The sequence below is a fragment of the Uranotaenia lowii genome, chromosome 3 (assembly GCF_029784155.1).
Source record: "Uranotaenia lowii strain MFRU-FL chromosome 3, ASM2978415v1, whole genome shotgun sequence".
NCBI classification, from domain to species: Eukaryota; Metazoa; Arthropoda; class Insecta; order Diptera; family Culicidae; genus Uranotaenia; species Uranotaenia lowii.
The window spans coordinates 332085475-332100142 of NC_073693.1; the positions used below are offsets into that span (position 1 = coordinate 332085475).

At 43.1% G+C, this 14668-nt stretch overlaps 1 protein-coding gene across 3 annotated transcripts in view; it reads right to left on the reverse strand.

Annotated features, from left to right (window-relative positions):
* Positions 1–6116: 6116 nt before the first annotated feature.
* LOC129755110 (putative mediator of RNA polymerase II transcription subunit 26) overlaps positions 6117–14668 on the reverse strand; it is an 87173-nt gene continuing 78621 nt past the window's right edge. For all 3 annotated transcript variants that reach the window (XM_055751440.1, XM_055751439.1, XM_055751438.1), the window contains 3 exons: positions 13041–13186; positions 12498–12667; positions 6117–7216 (listed from right to left, as the gene is read on the reverse strand). In XM_055751440.1, the coding sequence (XP_055607415.1) occupies positions 7067–7216; positions 12498–12667; positions 13041–13186 (466 nt within the window). In that variant the 3' untranslated portion in view covers positions 6117–7066. The remainder of the gene's footprint in view (positions 7217–12497; positions 12668–13040; positions 13187–14668) is intronic.

Genomic DNA, 14668 nt, shown 5'->3' on the forward strand with positions numbered 1-14668 from the left:
TCGTTTGATGAAACAAAACTAGTCGGGTCAAGCGTGACAGGCGAAATTTACCATCACTGGCCATGAGCCATGAGGCGCCGAACCGCCATTTAGATCCCGCTGAGATACGGAACACTAATGCTTGACCCCTAAGTCTTTGGCCAAAAGCAATCCTTTGGTGAGACAGAATTCAACCCTGAATTCCTGAATCGGCCTTGGTTTGGTCACAATCGCCACGGATAGCTGTTACTATCCGGGTGATCATTGTTTGAAGGTTGTGGTCGATTCCAAACTACGAACCTTCGGGTCGACCAATCAAGCTCTCGACAGAGCGACAGAGTAGTTGGTAAGCAGCAGCAACGTCGCCTTCGTCGAAGCTCTGCCATCTTCAAACCCGACAACCAAGATGTGACCCATAGAAGGTACTGTAACCATTTTGTTGAAGTGAACATTAGATGTGGCATTTAAAATTAATATTCGAGAAGTGCATATTTGGGGTTTTTCCTGAGGACATAGTTCGAACTCCCTGCGATTTCTTTTGGTTAAGCGAGCCGCCCTGAGTATTAGACCTTACAGATGTAAAGATTCTTCGTGGATGATTCGGGATGCTACAACTGGATTTGTTCGCTACGATGCATTTACAGCTAGATTGTCCAAGGAATCAAAACAACCAACAGTTCTGTTTATGCTGCATTTCAGCTGATTGAAGTGGCCGACAAAATAAACAAACTGATCAATTATCTACAAAAATGTCAGGGAAACAGAATTGATAATTACTTTACAAGTTCCTGTGTAACAACGACATTGATGAAGTTCTGCTGCAAGAAACTTGGGTACTAAACGCCATACTACTGTACCACCCCCACGGGAACGGATTGCGGCATTAGACATAACCCAAGCAACCAGAATTCTCTTCAAAACGTGTTGGAGGCGTAGAATTAATTATGTAATCTTAGTAATCCGTGCCTAGTTGTAAAATAAGAAAATAAATTCATTCCACTGTCACACGTTAATTTAACCACACGTGTATTTCAATTGGTAATGGGCCCAGGTACCCCAGACAGTAATTTTCTTTGGTCACATCAAGATTGAAGCATGACCACTCGAAGCCCTGAACGAACACGGCAATCGGAAAGGACACATCAAGTCCTAGGAGATGGTCCTCATCAGCAGTCTTCCAGAAAAGAAGCACCCGGCGGAAGCGGTACGATCGGAGCAGGAAGCGTTCGAGTCGGCAGGAGTTCCGTTGCGTTGCCTCCCATTGAGAAGCTGCGTGGAAGGGACAATTACACATACGTTTAGGCACATACGTTCAGGCCATTTGAATGAGAGCAGCTTGAAGAAATTGAAGCGAATGGCCAACGGTATGGAGTTCCAAACTGAAACGATCGTTGATTGTGAGTCGTGTCTCAAAGGGAAGCAGGCACGATTTTCGTTTCCGAGCAGCGAATCAAGAGCCACGGAGCTGTTGGAGTTGGTACACTCCGATCTCTGTGGGCCCTGTGAGGCAGCCGTTATTTTGCAACGTTTGTCGACGATGCGAGCAAGAAGGTCGTGGTCTATTTTTTCGAACGCAAAAACCAGGCGCTTGAGGCTTTCCAGAAGTTCAAGGCCAATGCTGAGCGACAAAGCGGCAAGAAGATGAAGGTACGCAGGATGCGTACCGACAACGGGACGGAGTACGCAAACCGAGGCTTCCGAAAGGTTCTGGAGCGTGAGGGTATCCGGCATCAAACTACTTGTCCATACACGCCGCAGCAAAACGGCGACGCGGAGAGGATGAACCGTACACTGGCACTGGTGGAGAAAGCACGCTGCATGCTGAACGATGCGAAGCTTGGTAAGGAGTACTGGGCAGAGGCAGTCGCGACGGCCGCTTATCTCGTCAACCGATGTCCGACGAGGTGTTTGGACAATAAGACGTCGGAAGAGGCGTGGTCTGGCAAGAAACCGAATCTTCGTCACTTGAAAGTGTTGGTTCAAGAGTGACGAACGCATGCGCAGCGTGTGATGCGAAACCCGTTGAATTCTTCGAACTGAAATTTGAGGAGATCTTCGAGTCAGGCGTTGGTTGTGCTGGTCCAGACGCACGACAACCGGGGGATGCCGTTATCCTTCCTGGCATCGATAATGCTGGAAATGAAGTTGCTGGTGGCGGTGCCGAATCTGCCGAAAATGCGCTCCCACCGCAAATTCAAAGACCAGCTAATGAGCAAGGGTTGAGGCGCAGCGGTCGGGAGCGCAGGTATCCAGGCCAGTATTCTGATTTCGTTAGCTATGGATCCTTTTCTGGTAAAAGTGTTTCCCCTAAGTTGCCACCCGAGACGGCTGAAGATGCGAAGCAGATGGACGATCCAACTACCTACGACGAGGTTCTGTGTCGGTACGACAGAGAGCATTGGGTTCGAGCCATGGAAGAATAGTTCAAGTCGTTGAGCGTAAACGAGACGTGGGTGCTGACCGATCTGCCCGAGGGGCGGAAAGCTATACGGAACAAGTGGGTTTTCAAAACGAAGCGTGGACCCGATGGAGTTGTTCAGCGGTACAAGGCTCGTCTCGTAGCCAAGGGCTGTTCCCAGAGGCCAGGTCTGGATTACGATGAGGTGTATTCCCCCGTCGTGCTGTACGCGACGGTCCGATACCTCATGGCGCTGGCGGTGCTTTACGATCTGGACATCGATCAGATGGACGCCGTGACGGCGTTTCTACAGGGCGAGCTGAAGGACGAGGAAATATACAAGGTGCAGCCGCAGGGTGTGGAGAACCGGAGTGGCAAGGTTTGCCGGCTGAAGCAGGCACTGTACGGCTTGAAGCAGTCAAGCCGTGTTTGGAATGCTCAGCTGGATGATGTACTGCAGAGGTTCGGACAGAATCGTTCTTCAGTCGATCCTTGCCTGTACTGGATGGTGCGTGAGGAAAAGTTAATGTTCGTCACAATCTACGTTGACGATTTCTTGATCTTCACCAACGACCGGCAGTTGAAGCAGAAGCTGAAGGCGTACTTGTGCGAGCAGTTCAAGAAGAAGCTGAAATGAAGAAGGTGCCATTTAAAGAAGCGGTGAGATGTCTGTCGTTCGCAGCTCAAGTAACTCGCCCGAAAATTTCCTATGCGGTCAATGCAGTGAGTCAATTTTGTTCGAATCCAGGACGACAGCACTGGGAAGCAGTCAAGAAAATCATACGCTACTTGAAGGGTACTACAACGAAGAAGCTGGAGTACAGCAAGCGTTGATCATCTGAGCTGGTCGGTTTTAGCGATGCCGATTGGGGAGGAGATCCGGACAACCGGAGGTCGTACTTGTGCGAGCAGTTCAAGTTGAAGGATCTCGGTGAGGCCAAGTACTGTCTAGGTGTCCGAATTACAAGGGATCGAGGAGAGGGAAAGCTCTAGCTCGATCAACAAGCATACGTCGAGGAGATTATCCAGTCGAGGTGATTGGCAGTTGCGAAACCGGTGCCCATTCCAGCAGATCCGAGCGTGAGGTTGGGCAAGTCCATGGGTCCCAACGGTCCGGAAGAAGAAGCTGAAATGAAGAAGGTGCCATTTAAAGAAGCGGTGGGATGTCTGTCGTTCGCAGCTCAAGTAACTCGCCCGAACATTTCCTATGCGGTCAATGCAGTGAGTCAATTTTGTTCGAATCCAGGACGACAGCACTGGGAAGCAGTCAAGAAAATCATCCGCTACTTGAAGGGTACTACAACGAAGAAGCTGGAGTACAGTAAGCGTTGATCATCTGAGCTGGTCGGTTTTAGCGATGCCGATTGGGGAGGAGATCCGGACAACCGGAGGTCGACGACTGGCTACGTGTTCACGATGCAGGGAGGAGCCATTTCGTGGAACGTCAAGAAGCAGCCGACTGTCGCCCTGTCATCTTGTGAGGCGGAGTACATGGCTCTGTCTTGAACCATCCAAGAGGCCATGTGGTGGACGAACTTGCGGTCGCAGATTTTCGAGTAGGAACCATTGCGACAACCAAGGAGCAATCAGCGATTCAGCGATCAGCGATTCATTGCGACAACCAAGGAGCAATCAGCATCGCTGGAAACGGAGCGTACAACCCCTGAACGAAGCACGTGAGCATTCGTTACCACTTCGTGCACGAGATTCTGAAGGAAGGAGCGGTGAAGGTGAGGTACATCCCGACGACGGATCAACCGGCTGATGGGTTCACGAAGCCTTAAGCTGTCCAGAAGCAGGAGCGATTTTGTGGACTTGTAGGCGTCACGGATTAGGGAGGAGTGTAGGAGGCGTAGAATTCATTATGTAATCTTAGTAATCCGTGCCTAGTTGTAAAATAAGAAAATAAATTCATTCCACTGTCACACGTTTATTTAACCACACGTGTATTTCAATTAAACGGTTTCATAGAAGCTTAATCAGCTCCAATCTGAGTTCCCAGAGAATTTTATTCAGCCCAAAATTTAAGTTCTTAAACGAACTTGGAAGTTCGTTACGGTGTTTGTAAAGAATGCTATACAGCCTTTAAGGGAATATCTATATATCATCCGCTAAAAATATCCAGTTGTCAGATCACTCTGACAACCTGATCGCACTGATATATGTAGAAAACAAATTTAAAAAAAATATCAGTTGTTTTGTTTGTTCTTGATTGTTGTTTTTTAAAGAATTTTTCTCATTAAAACAATAAAAAAAAATTTTGGACAGATATTTGACAGAAATTTCTGACATGGCTCTTTAAAGTTGCAAACAAGTTCTTTGCGCTACTCAGATGGTTCTAGAACAGTTCATTAGATAAAGCTTTGCGAAGGTTTGGATCCTTCTTGAAAAATGTCGCATGGAAAGCGCTGAGAAGTTCCGTATTCAGTATTGCTACCTTTCAAAAGGTGCTGGAAGTTCCAGAGTAACTTTTATAGGTACATAGAAGTCGCGAAAATTCTTTTTTCAGTCAATTGTAAACTTAAGAGTGCCATGTTTAAGAAAGTCCGCGACTTTTGGTTGCTTGGGGTGGGAAGTCTTCTCAACATCGCCGACATTTTCCAGAAAAATAGAACACTTCCAGGAGAATAGAACGGGAAGTTGAAAGAAAGGTTGCAATCAGGGATCATCTAGTTGAGCAAAGTCCATACTCCAGATACGAAAGTCCTACAAACAAACAAACTTAGAAAATGCAATCAGTGTTAAAACCAAATGAAACTGCAATATATTTTTATTGAATTTGTATATTCTTAGTTTCATAACATTTTCGAATAATTCAAATTGGTCAAGGTATTATCGGAGATTGTTTAAGTAAATTCAGAGTCAAGACGTTTTGATCAATTCGCATGACTTTTATTTCCATGATTGTTTTACATTTTCTTCTTCAAATATTTCTCTTCTCACATTTCCTGTTCCACTTTAACCATTCGCATATCGGGTTGTTGCCTCCATCTTCTATCGAAAGCTGTTTTTAAAACAATTCAACAGTATCTTCTAGATATGGTTTTTCTCATTTTCTCCCCCCTAATCCGTCGATGTCCTTTCAAATTTAACACGATCCAATGCGCCAAACTTACAACTATCCCTAGTTATTATTTTAAGTGTTCTTACTCAACTAAAAGATCATTCAATTATTCCGACTTAACCCTTAATAGAACGTTTAATAAGTTTGAGAATTCGCTTCTTATCGGGGTTGATTTTTTTTTCTTCATATATTTTCAAAACACATAAAGTTTATTGAGATTTTCGCTTTGGCTCACTGGTTGATTCTATATAATATGACTAACATTTAAAACAATGATGATGATTATGCCTACACGTGACTAGAAATAAAACATATTTGGAAAATATTGATTTAGGCAAAGTTGTCCTAATGCGAAATGAAGGTTAACGATTTTTGTTTTTCAAAAATTTTGCCTACATTTTTCACTAAAGGGGAAGCGTGTTTTTTTTCTTAAACATTAAATTTCCTAATGCGATTGACTCTACTGAATGCGATACGCGCCGTAGGCAAAAGTACGATTTATATGTTTATTGAAATGGATACATATTAAATTCGCGAACATCGAAATTTTGTTTTTTCTAAGAAGTTTTCGGAAAGGAAATTTAATTTATTCGTTTTTTCTAACGTCTTGGTTTAAGGTCACGTCTGACTGACAATACGGCTCTGAGGGATGATTTTCTATTTTAGTGATGTAGATTCTTTGTTGCGTGGATTTTTAAAACATTGATTCATTTCCGGGGGTTTTACTTAATAATGCTTTCGCCGCTCTGTGTTTTAATCACATATTAGTACTCTGTTAGTGTGAAATGTGAAGAATTATTTCTATTTGTTTGAGCTTCCCCACAGGTGATGGAATAAGAATTCTTTATATCTTCTATTTTACAATTGGGAAATCTATCAGTCTTTGTAAACGGTATTCTCTTGGTATCGAAATTTATCCAAGTTTTCGGGATTTGTATAAATAACAACGCTCACTTTCTCTCGGTTTTTAGTGATAATGATTTGAGGGTGGCTAGTTAACGACTAACGAATCAGTTTTTCTCGATCTAGGAAGTTTTATTTTATGTAAAGACCGGATTTTGTTCATTAAATATTTTTAGCTATTTCGGTCTTTTTAGTATATCAAACAACTTTGTTTTGAAATACCCGACGTCTCGACCAGTTTTGGTGGTCTTTTTCGAGGGAATTATCAGTCTGTTGATAATTCCCTTGAAAAAGACCACCAAAACTGGTCGAAACGTCAGGTATTTCAAAACAAAGTTGTTTGATATACTAAAAAGACCGAAAAAGCCAAAAATATTTAATGAAAAAGTTTTATTTTCGGCTGAGTATCGAGGTTTCATATGTCTGGACATTAGAACTTCCTCCGATAATATTTTTTTAGAACATAGGGGAAAAGTGTGTTAAAACTGGTAAACTTCACATTTACCTGTTCCACTCAACTTAGGCCATGCTTATCAGGAAATAAATTTGAAAAGATAGTTATATTAGTTTTATAACCTCAAATTTAAGCTTAATTTATCACCAGGGAAAATTTCTATACAAAAATAACAAACTTTGTAACTAATAACTGGAAACGGAAAAAAACATTAATTTATACGGAAATATGAACAATCTATGTGTTAAATAGATGGAAGGTTGCAGGTTTACAGAGCCGTCCGCTCATCGTAGATTACCACGGCGTCCTGGTCGGCTAGCGGATGTGCGGCCAGATTTTGCGACCGGGATCGGGATAAGGCAATGATGGCTGCCTCGTCATTTCGCATCCGGTTTCGTCGCTTTTTGCTGAAGTTGACCTGTGAAAAAGACCTTTGTTATATAATCTATGTAAAATCTGAATAATGTTTGAAAAAGGGTATAAGACGAACACACACATATAAGATCTCAGTGAAACTTCATGTATCTTTGAAGAGATCTAATTTACTTAACTCTAAGACGTTTATCTTTCAAGAATAAGATGGTTAGCATCTTACAAATACTAAAACCTGCGCCCCCAGAAAGTGTATTATGTATGCCGATACCGGGGTTCGAACTCATGACCTCTGGCTTGGAAGACTAGAACGCTATCCTCTAGGCCACGGTCGGCTGCTAAGACACTTTGTAGGTTTTCATGTCTTTGATTTGATTGTATTTTTTTTAAATTCAATCCGCCTTGTGTTAAGTGGTTTCATCAGTTTAATTCGCTGTGGGTCGAAATTCTTCTTAAAACTTAGGATAGATATTCACAGAAGTGTGAATGTTTTGGTTAATTTTCAGGCGGCTACAATTGGCTGCTTTTTTTTATACTGTTTTGAAATATGACTGTTTTAGCTATCTTAATTACTGTCAATCGATTTATTAGCTTATGTTTGTTTGGTCTTTACAGATGAATGCTTGCTATAATTCTGGATATTAAATTCGTTGGAGTAATACTCACAGCAAACGGTAAGTTGAAGTACTTTTGGTTTGAATATTCAATTATGCTGCTTGTGCGTTTTTAAATTGTTTTGAATTTAAAAAAGGGGCAACAAATTTTCGAGAATTGATGTGGATTCTGTATCATCGCACTCCTTTAAATTTGTAGTTCACGCCAATATACAATTTGTAGGGCTTTTTTTGAAGACGAAGACTCCAATGACCTATGTGTGACCGTGCGAAGATAAATTAAAGAAGCTATAAGCAATTATTAACATATCCCATACAAATTTTGAATTTTTGCTACAGCCAGCAGATATTTGGACCAGATTACGTTGTTTTTCGTTGTGACCGCATTCCCCGTAACAGCAAGAAGAACACTGGAGGTGGAGTTTTAATTGCTGTTAAATCCAATGTCCATGCACTGCTCATTGACGATGACTCCTGGCACGACTTGGAACTTGTGTGGACCCGCATCGATCTTGGCAACCGGAAACTACGTATGCGTGCTGTACCTGCCTCCTGATCGCACGCGAGATGTCGCCCGGGCGGAATCTTTTTCTCGCTGCATATCCAAAGTGAGCTCTCTCTGCGCTCCCGAAGACGATATTCTCGTCATTGGTGACTTCAATATGCCCGGTTCGAAGTGGTAGCTTTTTGTACCCGGATCCTGTGCTCCCTATATTCTCAGCGCCTTCAAACATCGTGCTAGACTCCCTGAGTACGGCAACCTTACGTCACGTGTTCCGATCATTGATTTGGCTCCTGCTCCGTTCGTTAAGGCAGTTCAGCATCACCCAGATTTACTGGTCTCGCTCGAGGTCACTGGATATCATGCTTCTGTCGAAAAATCAGCACATTTCTCTCTCGACTTCAAGAAAGCGGATTTCGATGTTATCTCCCATATCCTGGTCACCATCGCCTGGGAATCTTAACTCCGATCTATTGAATCCCAATGCTGCGGCCGAAACCTTTTCGCATATCTTAAATTACGACCGCCACGTGCCAAAGCGCACGACTTCCGGGAATTTGCGGACTCACTGGTTTACGAAAGAACTGCGTCGACTGAAGACGGCGAAGAGATGTGCTCTTAGAAATCCCATAAGCTCAAATCCTCCCACACTAAGGATGTATATCGAAGACTGAACTCCGCTTATAAAAAAGCTAGTAAGCGTTGTTACCGGAAGTATTTTTTCTGAGTACAACTTAACCTCAAGTCCAACCCAAAATCGTTCTGGAAGCATGTCAAAAGTCAGCGGAATGAACCTGGTATTCCAAATCAAATGTTTCGGGGTGGCAACACTAGAAACTCTGATTGCGGAATCAGTGCTCTCTTTGCTCAAAAATTCTCGAGTACCTTTGCTACTGCTTCAACATCCGCAGAACATGTGGAGAGTGCGGTTAGGAATGTTTCGCCACTCGGCTTCTGCATGGGCACGATTGTAGTAGAGGATGCGGTTATATCTAAAGCAGCGGCACAGTTCAAAAACTCCCTTTCTACCTTCTACCTTTTTAAAACGATTAATGAGTGTTTTACTGACTCCTGTGAGACTCATCTTTCAAGCTTCTCTTGACAGAACCACTTACCCATCACAGCGGGTGTTCCACAGGGTTCCATACTCGGACCTGTGCTTTGGAATTCCATGTATAATGAGGTGTTAACGCTGAAACTACCAGCAGGCGTGCAGATAGTCGGGTTTGCTGACGATATCGTGCTCATGATCACCGGCGAAACAATCGAGGAGGTAGAAGACCTTGCAACGGTGTCCGTAGAAAGGGTTGGAATCTGGGTGGAGGGAGTTAAACTTAAGATAGCTTCAGATTACTGTTGGAGGGCACACGACTTCTTCGAAACAGCAGCTGAAATACCTTGGAGTAATGGTCGACAATCGCTTAAGTTTTGGTGCGCATGTCAAATACTGTTGTGAAAGTGCATCGAAAGTCATAGGTTCATTGGTCTGGATTAGCAAGAGACGTCTCCTTGCGAGCGTAGCACTGTCGAAACTACGATACGGAGGAGCGGCCTGGAGCTCCGCGATAGAGGTAGAGCGCAACAGATCCAAATTACGGAGCACACATCGGCTGATAGCCATGTGAGTTTCTTGTGCATACAGGACCATACCAGCAGATGCAGCTTTTGTCATCGCGGGCATGATTCCCATCGACATAACTCTGGCGGACTGGCGGAGGATATGGAGTGTTACAAAGCATGAGCTGTTTGAGGAGTGCGTAAAATTCAACGAGCAGCGTCAATGCTCAAGTGGCAGGAGCAATGCCTTCATCGGTTTAAGCTTATCAGCTCGCCTTATTGCCCGGAATGCGTAGATACGGAGGAATCGGCAGAACATGCTATCTTTGTCTGCCCCAGTTCATTTCAAGGCGTCAACAACTTCAAAATTTAAACACTGAAAACATTGTGAGTAAAATGTGTCGCGACGAACAGTCGTGGCGTGCTTTAGTTGACAAAATCTCGCAAATCATGCCCGATCTGATAAGAATCAGGAAAGATGATGAACGGAGAGAGCGAGATAGTCAACCAAATTTGACAAGCTAATGGAAGGTCTTGGGCCTCGTATGACACTACAATTCAAAAGCGACGCAATCTTAGGGCGCGGTATAACCCTAATCTGGACTCCTACGTGTGGTGGGACTTAAAAGGTCTCATGTACTCAGCTACGATCTTTCCTGCAGCAAAAGGAAGCGGAGATACCATTCAGGATGGTCGTGACGGGATCCTAGCTTGGAAGTTTCTCAATCGGCCATGCCTTGGTGGTTAGAAATCCTGCTGGAGTGCTTGCTGTGAGGGGCGCGAGTTACTTTTAAAGCGTTACCTAACCGGCACACGTTTCGAGATCCCCGGGGTAGTGGATGCTGTGACGGGCGTCAGTTACTATGAAACCGTTACTTAACCGGCACACGTCTCGGGGTCTTCCGTACTAGTCTTAAGTTGGCGAAAGAGGCAAAGGCGAAAGATGATAAAGAGAAAGACCAAAATTGAGAAAGAGGAAAAGTAAAAGGGTGAGATGTAGAAGTGCATGAGCACAGCCTACCCCATGATGTAGTATCATAGGGTGAAATCAAGGGGCACATCTGGTACACGAAGCCCAAGGTGGTTTTATCGGGACGAACACATTCACGGCAGCAAACACTCGGCTGGTATGGTTTGAAGTTAAATTTCAATCTTGTAAAAAAACCATCACTTTGAAAGGAAGTTTACATGTTTCCGATCCATAAAAAAGGGGATCTACTCTACAACTATAGAGGAATTTCTGCATATGTGCAATCTCCAGACTATTCGAATTAGTCGTCATGGATCCGATTTTCTCGTACTGTATGCCAAATTTTCAATCGATCAGCACGGTTTTATGCCCAAACGCTCCACGACAACTAACCTGTGGACCTTCACCTCCTATGTCTGTCTACACCGAAAGTTTGTCTACTAAGTCTCAAATTGACGCCATTTATACCGATTTGTCAGCAGCGTTTGATAAGGTGAACCACGATATCGCTATTGGTAAGCTTGGGCGCTTAGGATTCTGCGATCCTTTAGTTGGCTGGTTCTTCAGTCACCTAACTGGACGTAAATTGACAGTTCGCACTGGAGACACTCTCTCCAGCCAGTTTCCTCCCTCCTCCCCTCAAGGTAGTTACCTAGGACCGATTATCTTCTTAATCTATTTTAACGCTGTGCTCTCACTCCTCGACGGTCCGAATCTTTGTAATGATGATCTAAAACTGTTCTACACCAAACGGTCAGGACGACATGGATTTTCTGCAAAACCAGTTCAATCTTTCCGCACAGTGGGGCGACATCAACTGCCTGCCTCTGAATTGCAGTAAATGTGCAGTCATCAGTTTATCTCGAAAACGGCAGCCTCTTTGCGTGGAGTACTTCTTAGGAGATGAGTCCATTGCGCGGGTGGACCACATCAATGATTTGGGCGTAATAATGGACCGTAAGCTGGATACGAAGAAAATACGTCGTCGATATGTTCGAGTGGCCAAGGAATTCAAGAACGTGTACTACCTGAAGTGCTTTTATTGCAGCATAGTTCGATCCATCCTCGAATACGCATCAGCTGTCTGGTGTCCCTACTACCAGAACGGTAACTGGCGGCTCGAGGCTATCCAGAGGCGCTTTTTGCGTTATGCCCTCAGACACCTTAACTAGCAAGACCCGTCCACATGCTAAGCTACGAATATCAATGTCGTCTCATAGACATGGATACTCTTCAAGCCCGAAGAAAGGCAACACGAGCTTCTTTCGTCACCGATCTACTGACGTCGCGAATCGATTGCCCTACGCTACTGGAAGCTATTCTTCGTAGTGTGAGACCCCATGGACTAAGAAACCAGGACCTTCAACTGTATGTTCCCATTCGATTGAAAAACTATGGAGCCAATTGTGCATTCATCGGTGTTATGGAAACGTTCAACCGCTTTTCCGAGCTCTTCGACTTTGACATTTCGAGGGATGTTTTCCGAAGAAAAGTTATAAGAATATCGAGAAATCGCTAGTTAGATGTAAATTTTGTGTAACTTTAACTTTTAAGTCGTCATTTGGACCTATACTTGGTCTGTTTATTGAATAGACAAATAAACAAGCCCATGTCAAATCCTAGGGCCACCAACATTTGCTAAGTTTTGGTGGCTCTATTGGGCCCCGAAGGAAACCTTACTCACCTTTGCATACAGCTCGTCCAGATCGTCGGCATTCGAGAGAGGCCTCTGTTTGTTCTTACCCCAGGAGGGTAACGATCGGGTCCGATACGACGTATTTCCGCTATCGTCGTCGTCATCATCCTCGAATCCTCCACTGCCCCGCCCTCGACTGGAGCCACTATCATGTATCACTATTTCGAAAAAAAGAAGAAAACAAAAGTTAGAAAATAAATTGAGTCAGGTTTAAAACAAAGCGTTGAGACGAAGGGTACTACAATATTCAGTATTGGGTCTACAATTCTTTTTCCGATAAACACAATTTTTTCCTAAAAACCTTTAAACATCGCTTATCATCGGAACACTACTTTAATGGTACGAAAAGAATGATTTTCAATGTCCCCACCATTGAAAAACCACACCGAGGTCATCCCAGATGTGGTTGTTCTGTTATTCTTTTTTTTTTTTGCAACCCCAAATATTGTAGGACCATCGTCCATATCTCTCCACTTAACATATTATTCATGATCGGCCCATATGTATAGGGATGCACTTGTTCCGACTTACCTCCACTAGAGGCGTACAGTGGATTAATTGCCCACATGGATTTGTGATGCACCAGTTTGGTTTGTTGTTGCTGCTGCTGTTGATTATGTTGTTGCTGTTGCTGTTGCTGCTGATGGTGGTAGTGATGCTGTTGGATTTGATGTTCTCTGTGAATTTATAATGGCATTCATTACTGTTAATTGTAAATGGAAAATAGCAAATGGTCCCCCTATAAATTGGTAGATTGGGTCGAGGGGGACACGTTCTGGATTCGGCACTAAATCTACTGACCACACAGGACTCTGCTGAAAGGGACGTTAGGCGTTTGGTAGTGATTTATTGAGTAGGTCATTCTAGAAATGGAATTTATGGAATTTTCAAAACACTCAATCGAAATGCAATTTAGGTTCTCTGTTCTAACTAGTTGCTTTGAAATTGGCACAGAACTGGATTTCATCCTGGTTTCTTTTTCGTTAAATAATTCGCAGATCAAATTTCAAGCGTAAGTGCAGGATCGAGGATCGAGAAAAGGATTTTTTCTGCGGTGGAGGGCTCTCCAGAGTTCCAGGACTGGTATCATATTCTGTCTATGAAGCACTACGGTAAATGTAGAATGGAGGGTTAAGGGACGAATGACTTGAAAAAGTTAAAATCCAACAAAAAAAAGTAGAAAGGAGGGGGTCTTTATTTTGGGCGGTGTCAGGAATATTAATTCAAGTCAGTGTCATTATGATTGCCGATGGTAATATCAACATTATGTGCAAAAGTTGGAACAATCAATGCTAAAATGGGTTCTGGAGGGCTACAATATCCTCCATTAAAATGTTGACCCAAAGCATACAATTAAAAAAAATCTGTATTAGGCTACATCACTGTTAATGAGGCTCTGCGTCTAACATTTTGACGCAGCAGTGATGAATATCACCCTAAAAAAAGTTTACCCATTTTTAAGCCTTCTTACTTTTTTATCTTAACTCTAATCAAAATGCAGTGCGGATTAAAGATTTGTCATAATCTAGGCTTTGAGAAAAACCGTATTCAAAAGAAATCAGCCGGAGGCAACCAAAGTAATTTATGGAAAACTGGTTTTTCATGATCCTTCCGAACAAAATGTCTCAAAATCCCATACAAACTTCAGGCTCGTTAAGCGATCCCTTCCCGTGATCCGATCTGGCCCAAATTAAGCATAAGATCTTGTACTAGGCCTAGGATCAATTTCAGGCTGCAGCGCCTAACTTTTTCAAAAGTCGAGTCATTTGGGGTACTTTAATGTATTGTACATTCTACATAAGGGTGGCTCATAATTCCAAACTTCGTTGAAACCTAGCTCTCATCCCCCAATCTTGATCCAATAAATGATGAAACAATACAGACTAATTTTAGCTCATTCGGTTAACTCTTAGGTGACCCTCAAAGACCATAAAATTTGTTTGGAACTTTCTATGAGAAAAGAGGAAACTACCGAAATAAAATCGTAATAAATTCTGACAACGCTGCGGAACAACACAAACTTTTTGACGTTAAGATTTTCACGCGAGGAACAACTTTGTAGAACACTTTAAATTATTTTGACGCACGTGAGAAAAGTTACAGGGTTTGCCGATTGCAGGTTAGTATTTACTTTTTCAAATAAAATCAATGGAAAGGTA